Source organism: Electrophorus electricus, chromosome 7, assembly GCF_013358815.1.
Source record: "Electrophorus electricus isolate fEleEle1 chromosome 7, fEleEle1.pri, whole genome shotgun sequence".
Lineage (NCBI taxonomy): Eukaryota > Metazoa > Chordata > Actinopteri > Gymnotiformes > Gymnotidae > Electrophorus > Electrophorus electricus.
Window position 1 is genome coordinate 25394765 of NC_049541.1, and position 13596 is coordinate 25408360.

The window sequence follows — 13596 nt, forward strand, 5'->3', positions numbered from 1 at the left end:
TGTCACTCACATGTCATTCAGTAAAAAGAAACAAGCCCATATCCAGGTTTATGAAACTGATACTGATACTAGGACTAGAGTAAAAATATCTTCTTGTTTTGTAACTATATTCATCTTATTTATTATCAATTGTGCCCAACTTTGCGTTGAGAGGTTATTAGTGGGTATCGTTTTCTATCAACATAATGTATTGTTAAACATTAACCTAGCAAAATCCAAAATCTGCTTAGTCATTCCTCAAAATAGTTTTTTTTTTTGCCAGACATTCCTCAAAATGTCTTTAATAAAGCATGTGCCAACTTTCATCTGCTAATATACAACTACAGACTACGCTACTACTACACTATATAAGTAGGATTAATCCCTAATGTGTCTCTGTTCAAAGGTCTCTCGGTGCTGTGCTGTCGTGGATAACTCCCCTCCCCTCCTGTTCTGGGATATGATGTTCAGAAGTGCAGAAGGACGCAGCATTCTGCTGGATCATACTTACATCTAACTCTACCCCTCGTTATTCTTAGTGCAGCCTCATGTTTGCCTAGGCAGTGGATGTGACTTCTCGTGTCTGTGTGCGTGCGCGTGTGGTGAGCATGCTATTTCTGAAGGGTACGCATACGGTGCCATCACACGTCCCACTGACTGCAGTGGCTCCTCTCTAACGCTGACACGCTCTCTATGGTGTGTGTGCGCGCGCGCGTGCGTGCGTGTGTGTGTGTGCATAAGTGTCCCTGTCATTTCTTTCCCTCACGTGTTTCACTGTTATGTATTGCACAGCTTTCTTTTTGCGCATCATGTTGCAAATACCGTTCTTAATTGTTTTCTTGTCGTATAATACTTCAAAGTTTTCAATCTAGTGCACATACAGATTTTTGATAAAAGGTCCGATAGATAACCTATCAAAGGCATGAACACCAGTTCCTCCTTGGACAAAGAAACTGAGCAGCTGGACTCTGAGTCCAGTACAACACCAGAGCAAATCTTAGATTTGATCTGAAGTCACTATCTTTGTTTTATAAGTAGCATATTTATCAGCATGTCAATCAAAACTGCCATGAGGGTCTTACTACATTGGACTGATGTGGGACAAAATTTTTCCCACAGTCCAATATGGCTGAATAACTCCTCTTTCAGGCTACCTGCAGGTCCTCCATTAAGGATACTCCATTCCAGTAGCTTGCTCAGTTTCAATGGAATCCCAGGCAACATCCTTTCTGGACAGTTTAAATTTAACAGCCATGACTGGTCACATCCTGCCAGCAATGTAGTGGAGGTGTCTAAATGATTTTCTTTTTTGATGTTATTTTCAAAGCCACATTGTTATAATAGGCTTGACCCTCAGAATTGCTGCTCGCTGTTATACTTCAGCCTCTCTGGACACTAAAGGTGAAAAGATAAATATGAAATCAAGTGAGACACTGTTTGAGGTAGTGCAAGCATTGTAACTGATCATATTTTAATTGTACCATATCCATTGAAAAACCTTTCAGTCAAGGCATCAAAAAATATATTCTGTAGTTAGAATCAGTCATAGAGCCAAGGAGTCTACTTCACCTTTACACCCATAAGACCACAGATTCTGAGGTAGCGTGCATTTTAATCACATCACATTAAGGTACAACTGATGGGTGTGTGTGTGTGTGTGTGTGTGTGAGAGAGAGAGATGGTGATGTAAGACACAGTAAGGAGGTGGCGTGTGAGTTTTGGCAGGATAGTCCTCACCCACTGCTACTTTCCTCTGAGTCAGACCCTACGTACTGATAGCAAGCTGGGTAGGCGGGATCCCTCCATCTCTCTCCCCTTCTCACTCCAACGCTTGTATTCTACCTTCGCCTATGACGCTCCCTACCTGTTTCATCACATGCAGTGCTTAGAGGGTCCTTGATCAGCGCAGATGACTCAGCCCAAGTCATGTTTGTCCCCTTCACCTCAGACTGCCTCTGCAGTTGCTATGGGAATCATATACATCCTCGTCCTTGCTTATGCAGTCTCTTACCATCGGCCACAAAATGAGTAACAGCCTCAGGTAACTTCGTCAGCCCTCGACTAACTTCAACGTGTGACAACTTAAAGGACCCTTATTGTTGAAAACTAAACTTCCCTTGCATTTTTGAAATAAAAAAGTTTGAATATGTAAATATTGTAAATATCTAAAATACAAAAACAGATCATTTTGAAATCACCATTTTTCTGTCACAAGAACAAACTCATTTGCATATTTCCACCTATTCAGCCTACAGCAGTTTGGCTTTGCCTACTTAAGTTCTCAGGTGTGTTGAAGATATGTATGTGTTTTGAATGAGGCATAATACAGGGCAGTCAAATCAGAACAGAGCTGATTTATCTTATATCTATATTAAAAGGTGCTGTAAAGGAAATAGCCTGTTTAAGAATCTATGGCATAAAGAGAAATTGAACAAATTAATTTTTTGGAAGAATTATGTTTTTGGAACATAACGCCATGCAAATGCAGGTAGACACCATGGGAAAACCTAAAAGAAAAATGAAGGATACAGGCCCTTTAAAAAGGTACCTATATAAGATACACAAACAGCTTAAGACTGCTCTCTATAAGAGACAAATGAAGAGGCCCCCCGTGGTAGACTTTTTATTCAGCATCACAATGCAGTTTGGCAGTAAACAGTTCTTACTTCGACCCATGATGCATCATAAAGACAGTGATGTAAGGCACACAAACACGCACTTATGATCAATCAACAGTTGGCAACAACTCTGCACAAGACAACCGAAGCCGCCCCCTGATACCTTTTATTCTGCGTCATAATACAAATGGACTGAAAGCACCTCTGTGAACTCTTGTATAAATGGCAACACTAATCCCCCAAGACCACAGCAGCGTGACTTAATCCAGTTTAATCTTTACTTTGCCTCCATGATAAAGGGTTTAAAACAGCACAGATGACAACTGAAACCCACATAAAGTTCACAAACTTCTCATGAGGGGGGGGTTGAGTGCATGTACAGCCAATACCACATTTGAGACTCTACTGAGGCAGGATTTCTGGGGCCAGGTGATGTCATTGGTTGCTGGAGTGGGGAGGATTTGCATCCCCTCAGTGCAGAGTCAGAGGCTGCGGTGAGGGAACCCTTCTCCCGTCTCTCATGGCTAAATGTGGATGTCCTCCTTGGCTGATGAATCATGCCACTCTCACTGGTGCCGCAAGAAACGCGCCTCTATGAAACACGGGCCAGGGGTTGGGGGGGGGCATCTATTTCCGATCAACACGTGTTTTCATGACACCATTAGACATGTGCTTTTGGGTGACATACAACTTCTCGTCACTGTTTTGAGCTTTCCTTGTTCCCCCTCCCCCACTCCCCTCATGTGTGGCCACGGTCTAAGTCATGTTGCCCAAGGTCCAGACATAATCCTAAATTGTGGAGCACTCCCTATTGGACACTACCAAAATGGAAAGTCTGATCTCTAGATCAGACATGACATCAGATCGCCAGCCACTTGCCCAAGACATACTTACAGAAGACTTGGCACCAGGCGACATACAAGCAACAAGCTTTTGTCAATATACCATATACATTTATTCGTACACTGAAAACCATTTGCACAAAATTGACATATACATGTAATATTACAGAATCCAGCTGCAATGCTTTCCAAACCTGAAAAATTTGATATGGGCTCGAAACTGTAAATTTATGTATTTCGATGCTCGTTACATTAGCCAGCGCACTGTGCAATAAATAAAATTTCCGAGCTCAGTGGAAATTTCTATAAAAGTAGAAAAGTCCGAGCGCTGCATGTGCCCAGTCTTATCCGCTGGTCGTAAACTAAACGAACCGTTTCAGAATCAGAGCGGAACCCATTTTTATAGAATCAATTAAGCAAAACTCAAGTCAAGGTCACAAAGAAAAAGTGCATAACGTCTGATGAGACACAGGAGTTAAAGGAGGATTTCAGCGAGAACGCAGATGTACACCGTTTGCCTTTCCCCAAATTCAATCAACCCTGACGTTAGGGGTCTACAACTGTGCTTTATTTTTATAGAGGAGCTTTAATTTGCACTTGTTCCCCCAAATCATCGGGTATGTGCCTCAACCGGCAGCTACGTTTGTTTTGACCGTTGTTGAAAACAGCACAGTAATTGATGTACATATCAACAGTCAGAAACCACCGTCTCCTTGTTATTCGCGCTTTATCATGTCATGATTTCGGCATGCGGTTTGCGCAGTGCTTGCTAGCCAAGCCACAGACATGCTCTCCTTAAGCGTTAGCTAGCTACGTTAGCATCGTCACTACGGCGAAAAATTAAAACGACCAGAATCTGGACATCCAACACATCTGCGTTAATTTGGGGCAAGAGGAAACCTTGTCATTTTGACCCTTCACCAAACTACGCCTGAGGAATTTGGTCAAATAGGAGCGCGTTGGTCACTTTAGCGCAGAGTGCAGGTGAAGGATACGCACGACGATGCAAACTGCAGATGCATGATGACTTCGTGCCCTTTCCACCGTCAAGTCGTTATTCACTTCATATTTCTCCCGTCCCTATAAGCAATCAGCTTTCTTCGACCTCCCAAAGCATTCTAAAAACCAAACAAAGCGCAGCAACCAAAGAAAAAAAAACCATAGAAAGCACGAGATCTTCGTTTCCGCGAGATAACGAAAGACGTACGTTGTCCAATATATATATATATTCGCAATTTTATTTTTAAGAACATTCATACTTCAATTTTACACTTCAAGCTCATCGAAGCAAAAAGCAAAAAAAAAAATGTAGACACTGAAAATTCAAGAGCGCTGTAGCGTTTGTTGTTTGACTTTTACATATTGACTTTACAGCAAATGCAGTAACGTGATGATACCACATCGAGCTTGGAGCGTGCCCTCTGCTCCAGGCTTGGGAAGATTTTACGGATACATATGACACACCCCCAGCATCTCTCTACAGCCCTGTCTTTGGCAGCACCACACAAACACCCAGTGATATCCTACGCAAAGGTCCCATCAGCCGAACTTGCTGAGAGAGCCACCTCGTTCCCGTTCCTGGGCAGCACCATGGCTCCGTGATCTCCCCCCGTCTCCTGTAAAGGAGCGCTGGGGCAGTAAAGTCTGCCCTCTGGTGGACGGACCGCATCTAGAACGGCACGTCACCCGAGATCTGGCGCGCCACCTGCTCGTCTGTGCCCTGCTCCGTCTCAGCGCCGCGCTCCTTGTTCCAGTCCTTCAAGCCGTCAGGGAGTGTCGTGTCCTCATCCATGCCGCCCGTGCCCTCCACGAACTCCTCGTACGTGGACTTCTCAGCGAATGGCCGCTGGCCTAGGAGCTCCACCATGTCGTTCTTGTCCAGGACCTCCTTCTCAAGCAGGCGCAGCGCCACCTGGTGGTCAAACGCAGACAGACGACTCATCCATTTGTGGAATATTTAAATGACCATTGATCCTACGCCCATGTTGACTAACTGAAACTCTAGTACTTATTGTTTAGTGCACTAATCGCTGGAGCTTTTGCGTTTAGCACTTCTAGGCATCAGCATTGATCCCTGGATTTCAACAGCATTCTAGTTCAGTGGCATCTTGGACTCTAACCTACTGTACTGGCCAGGAGGCATTCTATGAGTAAATGACAAAGCACTTTAAGTCGCTCTGGATGAGAGCCTCTGCCAAATGCCGTAAATGTACATAGCGGAAAGCAAATTAATTGTACGCAAAACTCAATTCATGACTTCCCACATACGACATTGGTCTTTATCAGCCTGGTAAAATAGTGCCTGGTAGACATTCTTCTATTAGCCCCAGCATTTATTTTTTTTTAGAATCCACTTGCAGTGGCGGGCTGTCCTACTAAGCTAACACTAACGAATACACTGAAAACAGGAAGAATGTTGTGGCACGCTTGCTGTGGCGCAACCTGCCTTGGTCTGCTCAGCCTTCGCATTAGCAATAAAACCCCAGTACCAGAATAAACAGCTGTGTTCTTCCAGGATCCCTCGTACCTTCTCCACATCGGCCTTCCTCTCCGTCAGGAGCTGGATCGTGCGCTGGTAGGCCGTGCTAATCAGGATGCGCACCTCTGTGTCGATGAGACGTGCCGTGGCCTCGCTGTAGGGTTTCTCCAGCACCATCTCACCCTGCCGCGGGAGGTCGAACGATACCTGGCCTACCTTCTCATTCATGCCAAACTGCACTATCTGTGAGAGACCAGCAAGGACGGACATGATTCAGGGACCAGCACACTTCTACAAACCAGCCATATGATGGCTGATGGCTTTAGCCCTCTAAACTTCAATGAGTGAATTAAATGATTTTTAAATATCGTACAAGTTCTTCAGAAGATATATAGTATGGCCTTAGAAGAGATGTGAAAATTTCCACTTTTGACTGCAAGACGATATTTTACTATGATCGAAGGGCAGTAGTAGCATTAAAATGTTTGCAACACACAAATTTTAGTTTTTGGAACTAGATTATGTCCACTGTCGGTTCCTACACCATTTTCATCTGCTAAAATAATTCCCAAACCTTTCAAACAGCTTGTCGCTTTTGGCCTCATAATCACCTCATGTAACATATACAGGGAAAATTCTGTCTATGTTTAGTCATCCTGCATATTACCCAAGCACACCTCCGGCAATGCTCATGTCCGTAAGAGGTTCAAACCTGGCCCCACCTGCGAGTACGCACTCTGGGTGACCTTCCGCAGGTCGTCCTGCGCCCCGGTGGTAATGCGGCTGAAGAAGATCTCCTCAGCGACGCGGCCGCCCAGGGTCATGCACATCCTGTCCAGAAGCTGCTCCTTGGTGTACAGGTACTGCTCTTTGGGGAGGTACTGCGCATAGCCCAGACCTTTCCCGCGCGGGATGATGGACACCTGCGGGAACCGTGCGCCGTCCCAATGTTACAGCACGCAAGAGAGCAGACCAGGACTGCACACCGAAGCACACATTTATTAGAGATGTCAAAGTCTGCTGATTTAGAATCAGACCATGTTTTCAGTATCCTAATGAATGTAGCAGTGCTTCCCTGTCCAGTCCCCAGGGCGACACACATTTACTCCGTCACAGAACTGTGCATGCCTGCTTCCGACAATAAAGAACAATGAATACCTGCTGCAGCGCTGTGGCAAGTGGGGACACAGCATAAATGTGGACAGCCTGGAGACTGACCCTAGTTAGTGGTAGAAGGAATGGCAACACTGCACCAGAGTTTCACTCTCCAAGGTGCTGAAGTAAGAAATGGATTTAATTGGGAATGGGTTGAATCAGATGAGTAGGGGTAGCGAGTAGGGGTAAGCTGGTATGTACCTTGAGCAGAGGGTCGGCGTGCTCCAAGAACCACCCAGCCACGGCATGCCCGGCCTCGTGGTACGCCACCGTCTTCTTCTCCTCTGGCTGCAGCACCTGCGTCTTCTTCTCCAGACCTGCACACGCCCCCACGTGCCATCTGAGCAACTCTGCACTTTCACATTCCTATACCCCCGCGAGTTTCACAAACAGTCACTGCCTGGTTTCTTCCCCCCATAGAGACAGAACACGGAGTTTCCCGCGGCTACGTGAAGGACGTCCCTCACGCGCTCACCTCCGATTACGCGCTCGATGGCCTGCTCGAAGTGTTTCTGGATGATGGCGTCGGAGAGGTGGCGTGCCGCTATAAGGGCAGCCTCGTTACACACGTTAGCGATGTCAGCACCTGGCCACAGGAGGAAGTGGTCATTAATTTACACAGGAATAGGCAGGAGTTTATTGACAGGAGTTTATTGAAAGCTGAATCAATAAGGAATAAGTAAATTCCTATGTTTTAGTTTGCTGTTAGAAAGATTCAGAACAGGTATTTCTTGTTTCTCATTTATATTAAATTGACATTACATTTTAGTTTAAAAAATGATAATCAATACTGCAATAAACAAATTATTGTTCCAAAGTACTCTTATTTGTGTACAGAAAACAAAAAAAAAAAAAAACAACACCTCACCCGAAAAGCCAGGAGTCAAGGCTGCCATTTTCCTGGCTAGTGTCTCTTTGTCCAATTCTGCATCCAGCTTCAGTGGTCTCAGGTGCACTTTGAATATGGAAGCCCGTCCTTTGATATCTGGAGGACCTGCACCGTGGAGGAACATGCAGCAGGCGACTGGTCAACAAGCTTAGTCCCATCTTTAGGTTGCTTCATTGTCAACATTGGAGAAAAAGGCCCCATACCGATGTATATCTGACGGTCGAAGCGCCCAGGCCTCATCAGTGCTGGATCCAGGATGTCTGGCCTGTTCGTGCCAGCCAAGACCACTACATTGGTGGCAGTGTTAAACCCTACAGGGAAAGAACAGCATCCGGCAATATTAAAGGGGCACCATTGTGAAAAACTGAATTTCTTTCACTTTGTTGAAGTAAAGAATTTTGAAGTGATTTGTAAATATTGTTAAAAGTTTCAAAACACATCGTTAATTCCCCCCAGTTCATGTATGGACTCCAAGCTGCAAACACGGCCAGTTCTGATGACTACTTCTCTGATGTCATGAGAACAAATGCATTTCTCACCCTCTACAGTAGCTTAGCCCTGCACGCTTACAATTCAGTTCTCAGGGTTTCCGCTCTACATTCTTTATGAACAAGGCAATAAAGAGTAGCCAATCACAATGGAGATCACCTATCTAATAGCCATCTTAACAGAAAGTCTGTTTACTTCTAAAGGATAAAGACAGGTTGGAAAATGGTCGTAAAAAAAAATTATGACTGCTTTTGAAACATATCAAACAAACGTAACATCAAGAAAAAATAAATAAATTAAAAGAAAATGTAAGGTACAGGTACTTTGACCAAGACCCCATCATCTTTGAACGATCTGACTGAACATGAATGCTGTACAAATGCTGGCAGTTTGGTGCACAGCGTTGGGAACCAGTGTTAAAGCCAACCAGCAAGACAGCTTTACAGAACGAGCGTGTTTGTTATGCAGCGAAGGCCGGAGACACGCACCATCCATCTCCACGAGCAGCTGGTTGAGTGTGTTTTCCTGCTCACTCTGCCCACCAAAGTTGCCCCTGCCTCGCTTCCTCCCCACAGCATCGATCTCATCGATGAAGAGGATGCAGGGAGCGTTTTTACGGGCCAAAACAAAAAGGTCGCGAACCTGAAGAAATTCAAAAGTCACATACAATCACAAGACAGAATTATTTAAACCAAACTAAAAGATGTCAGCACTAAAGCACAAGAGTTTTATAGTCAGCAGGCTGTTTTGTTCAGACCATTTCTCTCCACAGCCTGGCATATTTAAAATCAAACAGATTTCAAAGACTTGACAAAATGAATAGGCGGAGGCGTGGCTTATAACTTTGTGATTTATAACCATGATGTGGATCAAATATATTGCGACCCTATTGCTGCAATCACGATGTGCCTTGCAATGCATGGTAAACCCCTGTTGGTTAAAGATTTTAATGATTAACAACTTAGTGTCGATTACTTTTGAAGACACACATTTACAATTCTGCTAAAACACATACTAATTAAAAAAAAAAGAAAGACAAGCTAAACATGGTAATTAAAGGACAAGATGCATCAAATGTGCTAGACTCCAGCCGACTGGACTGCATTTGAGCACTCCTAAGCTTGCGTGTCACATGGCATGATAGATTTGTGGAATATTTAGGCTGTTGTCTAGCACATCTGGAATGGTGACATGAAGGAAGCCATTGCTCAAGAAAGTCTATCATGGGTCACATTTTAAGCATGCATAAATATTCCCAGGGGATACTGCCGAAATGTGGCAAACAGCTTTCGTGTTCTTGACAGAAAGCAAAGTGTTTAACCGAAATGTGACGGAGTGCGTTTGGCACAAACACATCATGGCAAATCATCCAACAAACAGCACCAGCAACATAAAGCATGCCATTAGCGTTTCAGCACATAACTCCCGCTGCTCTCCTCGAGTTTTACCGTCCAGCACAGTTCAACTACAAAAATCATCCAACACACTCTGGTACTTCTGTCTTAGCTGGACCGGGTGAAATCCAAACTCTGCAGAAGGGCTGTGGATAATGGTCATGATTGGGTGATCAGCTTGGGTCCAAAAGGCACATGGTAAAGCTGGCTGGTTTTAAAAGCCACGAAGGGTACGAGTTCACCTACCCTGGCTGGACCAACGCCCACAAACATCTCCAGAAACTCAGAGCCATTCACAGTGATGAAGGGCACGTTAGCTTCACCCGCAGTAGCCTTCGCTAACAGAGTCTTCCCAGTACCAGGAGGTCCAGTCAAGATGGCGCCCTAAGCCAGTGGTAGACAGTTTTAAGCACTAATTACTCCATTTAAGGAAAAATTCACCTAAAATGGTAATAGGGTTAACACCAAATGAAGACCGTTTGGGCACGAGTAGCTTGGTTTAGTTATTATTAGCATTTTGATCAGCGCTCTAATGGCACTGTGTTACATTCTGGTCTGAAGCCTGCAAGCAGGCTGGTTACCTTGGGGATCTTGGCCCCCAGGTCCTGATACTGCTTTGGGTTCTTGAGGAAGTTGACGAACTCCATGATCTCCAGCTTGGCCTCCTCACAGCCCGCCACATCCTTGAACTTGACGTCGATCTCGTCACGCAGGACCTTGGCAGTGGTCTCGCTGACACTGAACAGGCCTCCCATGCCCCTCCCGGGACGGCCTGCGCCGGCAGGACCCCGCCGGAGCATGAAGAGCAGGAAGCCGATGATGAGCACGGTGGGCAGCATGCTCAGGAGGAAAGAGCTGCAGAGGACAAAACACAAATTCCTTAGGCTCTGCTCCTGTCTTAATCCTTACATACATGGGGCGAACGCCATCATGTGTTAAGAACATGGCTTCAATACATGGACAATAATAAAACATTGCAATTACATTACTACATAGTACCACTGTGCATTACAATATATTAAAAAGCTTGATATGATGTAGCAATAATTTTGGCATTTGGCATTTTCATCACAATTATTTAATTATTTGGATCATGTGAATGCCAGATTCATCAATACACCCACAGAACATCATGGGTTGACGCCAGAGCTTATTTATATACACAGAAGAGCCCTTTGCAATACGAGTAGGCCGATATTGCCGTTAACGGCTTACAAAGCAGAGATTGTGCAGCCTTGGTAATGATAATGGTGATGTGGTGCACTGTCTGGGAAGCTGATCTTACCCATCACTCTCGGTGGAGTAAACCACCGGCAGCCTGTTCTCTCCTTCTATACCCAGCTCCAGCTGAGCTGTCTCCAGATTCCGCTCAAATGTGTCCACGCTACCAATGTTAAACCACACGTACTGCTGTTTGGGGAGGGGAGGGTTGAACACTGTTAGTGAACTGTGCTCTGAAGTCTTATACACTTGACTGCTTATGTCAGAAGAATAAATCTGAAAACAGTAAAACTGCTAATGACATTAGCTACATATGATGCCACGCACAAGCAGGTGACAGATAATAAAATCATTCCAACTGATCAAAACTCTTTTCTTCACGGATATCCACATTAATACCTCTGAATGAGGTCTCTTTTAGTACTTATTACTATAGATACAAAGATTTTTCAGATCTCTTCATTTAAATATTCAAAAGAAAATCTACAGCAAAGTAACACTCACCCCATCTACAGGTACTTTCCCTGGAGGGAACACAACCTTCACGTATCGCTTGTTCACTACCTCCAACCTGTCAACCTGCAATGACACAAATCAACCCTCAATTCTAAAGCACTGCTTGCAACTGATATAGCTCCCAATACGAAGGCAGTTACTCCAAACTCACAACTCCTTTTGCCAGGTAACCATTCACAAAGTCCTTCCAGGTGACTTCTCTCCCTCCATCCCGGAAGAAGAAATAGTATGTGGCAAATGTCCAGAAAGCTGTGCTACTCAGGAAATACATACGGAAATCCTTGTCATCCCACGGAAATTCACCCTACAAAAGTGCAGTAATTAAAAAAAATATATATTTTTTTAAATCAAAGCCCTTAGCAAATTTGTTTTTAACAAATGGTCACATTATTCTCAACTGTTTACATAAATGTAATTTAAAGAATAGGTAAGATAAGCTAACATCACTCACATGTGGTTACCTACATCAGTAACAAATAAAAGCTTCTTAAGGAAGATACTGGTTCCATCCACAGCAATTTTCTACAGCCACAAGGACAACGACCAAGGCCATCATTCTCAATCACAGACATTTTCCAAACCTTCTGAAGCCGACTGTACCAGTGGGAGTCTTCTTTCCTCCCGCCCCTTCTGCCTCCACTTCCACCAGCTCCTCCTCCACCTCCGGCATTAGACTTCCCAGCAGGCTTTTGGGCACTGTTTGGCTTGGCCTCTGTATTTAAACAGAGACAGGGATCGTGAACCATCTGCATATTATTTAAAGCCCAGAGTTCGTCTAGCAGCATTTGTGGATTCAAATGTAATTCCGCTGTGACCTCTAAAAATGACAGAAACCACGTCACCTTTGGCCTCTGCACTGGGCAGTTTGGTCTCACTGTTCTTTGAGTTGCCATTCTTGCTATTTGGGAAGTATTTCTCAAATCCTTAGAAAACACATGAGGAAAAAAGACCAATGTAACAAACACAGTAACATCTAAATAATATACATTTTCTTATGTAAAGAACACACACCTTTTGGAGGTTTAGAACTTAACCTTCTATAGGTCACCAAGACCTGGGAAAGCAGAGCTCCTCTGTCAAGAGTTTGCCGAGCCTCACTCTGTGTAGATACCTGTAAAACACATGCAAAACAGACACACATTCATATGATTACGCATGGTAAGGCCTCTTGGGAGGCCAACTTGTTGCTGTTAACGAGAAAACCCACGTTTTGGGGACATGCACACCACCTGCCATTGCAGTAGCACTGCCAATTTAATAATCTCACTTGTGTAAACATTAAACGAAGAGATTACAGCACTACGTATTTCTTCAACAATAATAACTGCCCAAATCTCGTTACTTTGACCAACACCAGTGAGCTATGCTAACCTGAATGTAACCAAGGTTATTAAGATAAGCCCGCCAGGTTTCCATGCAAAGCACAATGTTATTACACACTGTCAAAGCAAGACCACGCTGCAGACCCGAATAGTTAGTGGCATAACACACGCAGTTTAGTCAGCTAAGGTTAACGAAAGGAGCATTCAAGACAGTTTTGACAGCTAACGCCAGACTGTTGTTTTTAGTAACGTAGCTAGCTGGCTACCTGGCTAGCTATCCCAGCTAACCAAGGTAGCTTAGCAAATGTCATTTGAGCCAAACCGTTGTACAGCAAGGGTAACAGTGCAACCACGTACAACAGTGTTGGTAAAGGTGAAATAAATCATATAAGATACAACACGCTGTGTAAAAGACTCAGGAGTTGCTAGGTTACAGGTCATTAGGTCAGTTAGCCGTCTGCCATAACATGCAAGAGGTCTGCACCTTACCAGTCGAACGCAATTTAAGGATCCGAAATTAGGCCGAAAAAAGCGGACAAGGTTCATGCAGCCTCTGGAGAGACGGAGATATCTGTGTGCCATCGCGGCACAAAGCGACTGGGTTTAAATCAACACTGAAACTAGGACTTTAGATGTCTAAAGCTCGGACCCTGGGCAACTTCTTTAGCCATGGTGAATGTCGACAATTCACT

General features: G+C 44.4%; 1 protein-coding gene across 2 annotated transcripts; it reads right to left on the reverse strand.

Annotated features, from left to right (window-relative positions):
• Positions 1-4657: 4657 nt before the first annotated feature.
• On the reverse strand, positions 4658-13596 carry afg3l2 (AFG3-like AAA ATPase 2). Of its 2 annotated transcripts, none has more exons than XM_027001235.2 (17): positions 13394-13596; positions 12594-12693; positions 12425-12505; positions 12164-12294; positions 11734-11886; positions 11571-11645; positions 11131-11252; positions 10427-10700; positions 10092-10229; positions 8940-9093; positions 8166-8273; positions 7942-8067; positions 7549-7659; positions 7275-7390; positions 6641-6841; positions 5967-6161; positions 4658-5351 (listed from the first exon to the last, which is right to left on the reverse strand). In XM_027001235.2, exons 1-17 carry the CDS (start codon positions 13484-13486, stop codon positions 5109-5111), a joined length of 2421 nt encoding a protein of 806 aa, XP_026857036.1. In that variant the 5' UTR covers positions 13487-13596; the 3' UTR covers positions 4658-5108. The 2 variants fall into 2 exon arrangements, with proteins under 2 accessions (XP_026857036.1, XP_026857035.1); XM_027001234.2 differs by having other exon boundaries at positions 11131-11255.

Coding starts and splice junctions, on each gene's coding strand:
- afg3l2 (XM_027001234.2), bottom strand. CDS start 13,486: ATGGCACACAGATATCTCCGTCTCTCCAGAGGCTGCATGAACCTTGTC. Junction 11,256..11,570: donor GGAAAGTACCTGTAGATGGG/GTGAGTGTTACT, acceptor CTCCCCAAACAG/CAGTACGTGTGGTTTAACAT. Junction 6,842..7,274: donor ACGCCGACCCTCTGCTCAAG/GTACATACCAGC, acceptor CGGTTCCCGCAG/GTGTCCATCATCCCGCGCGG.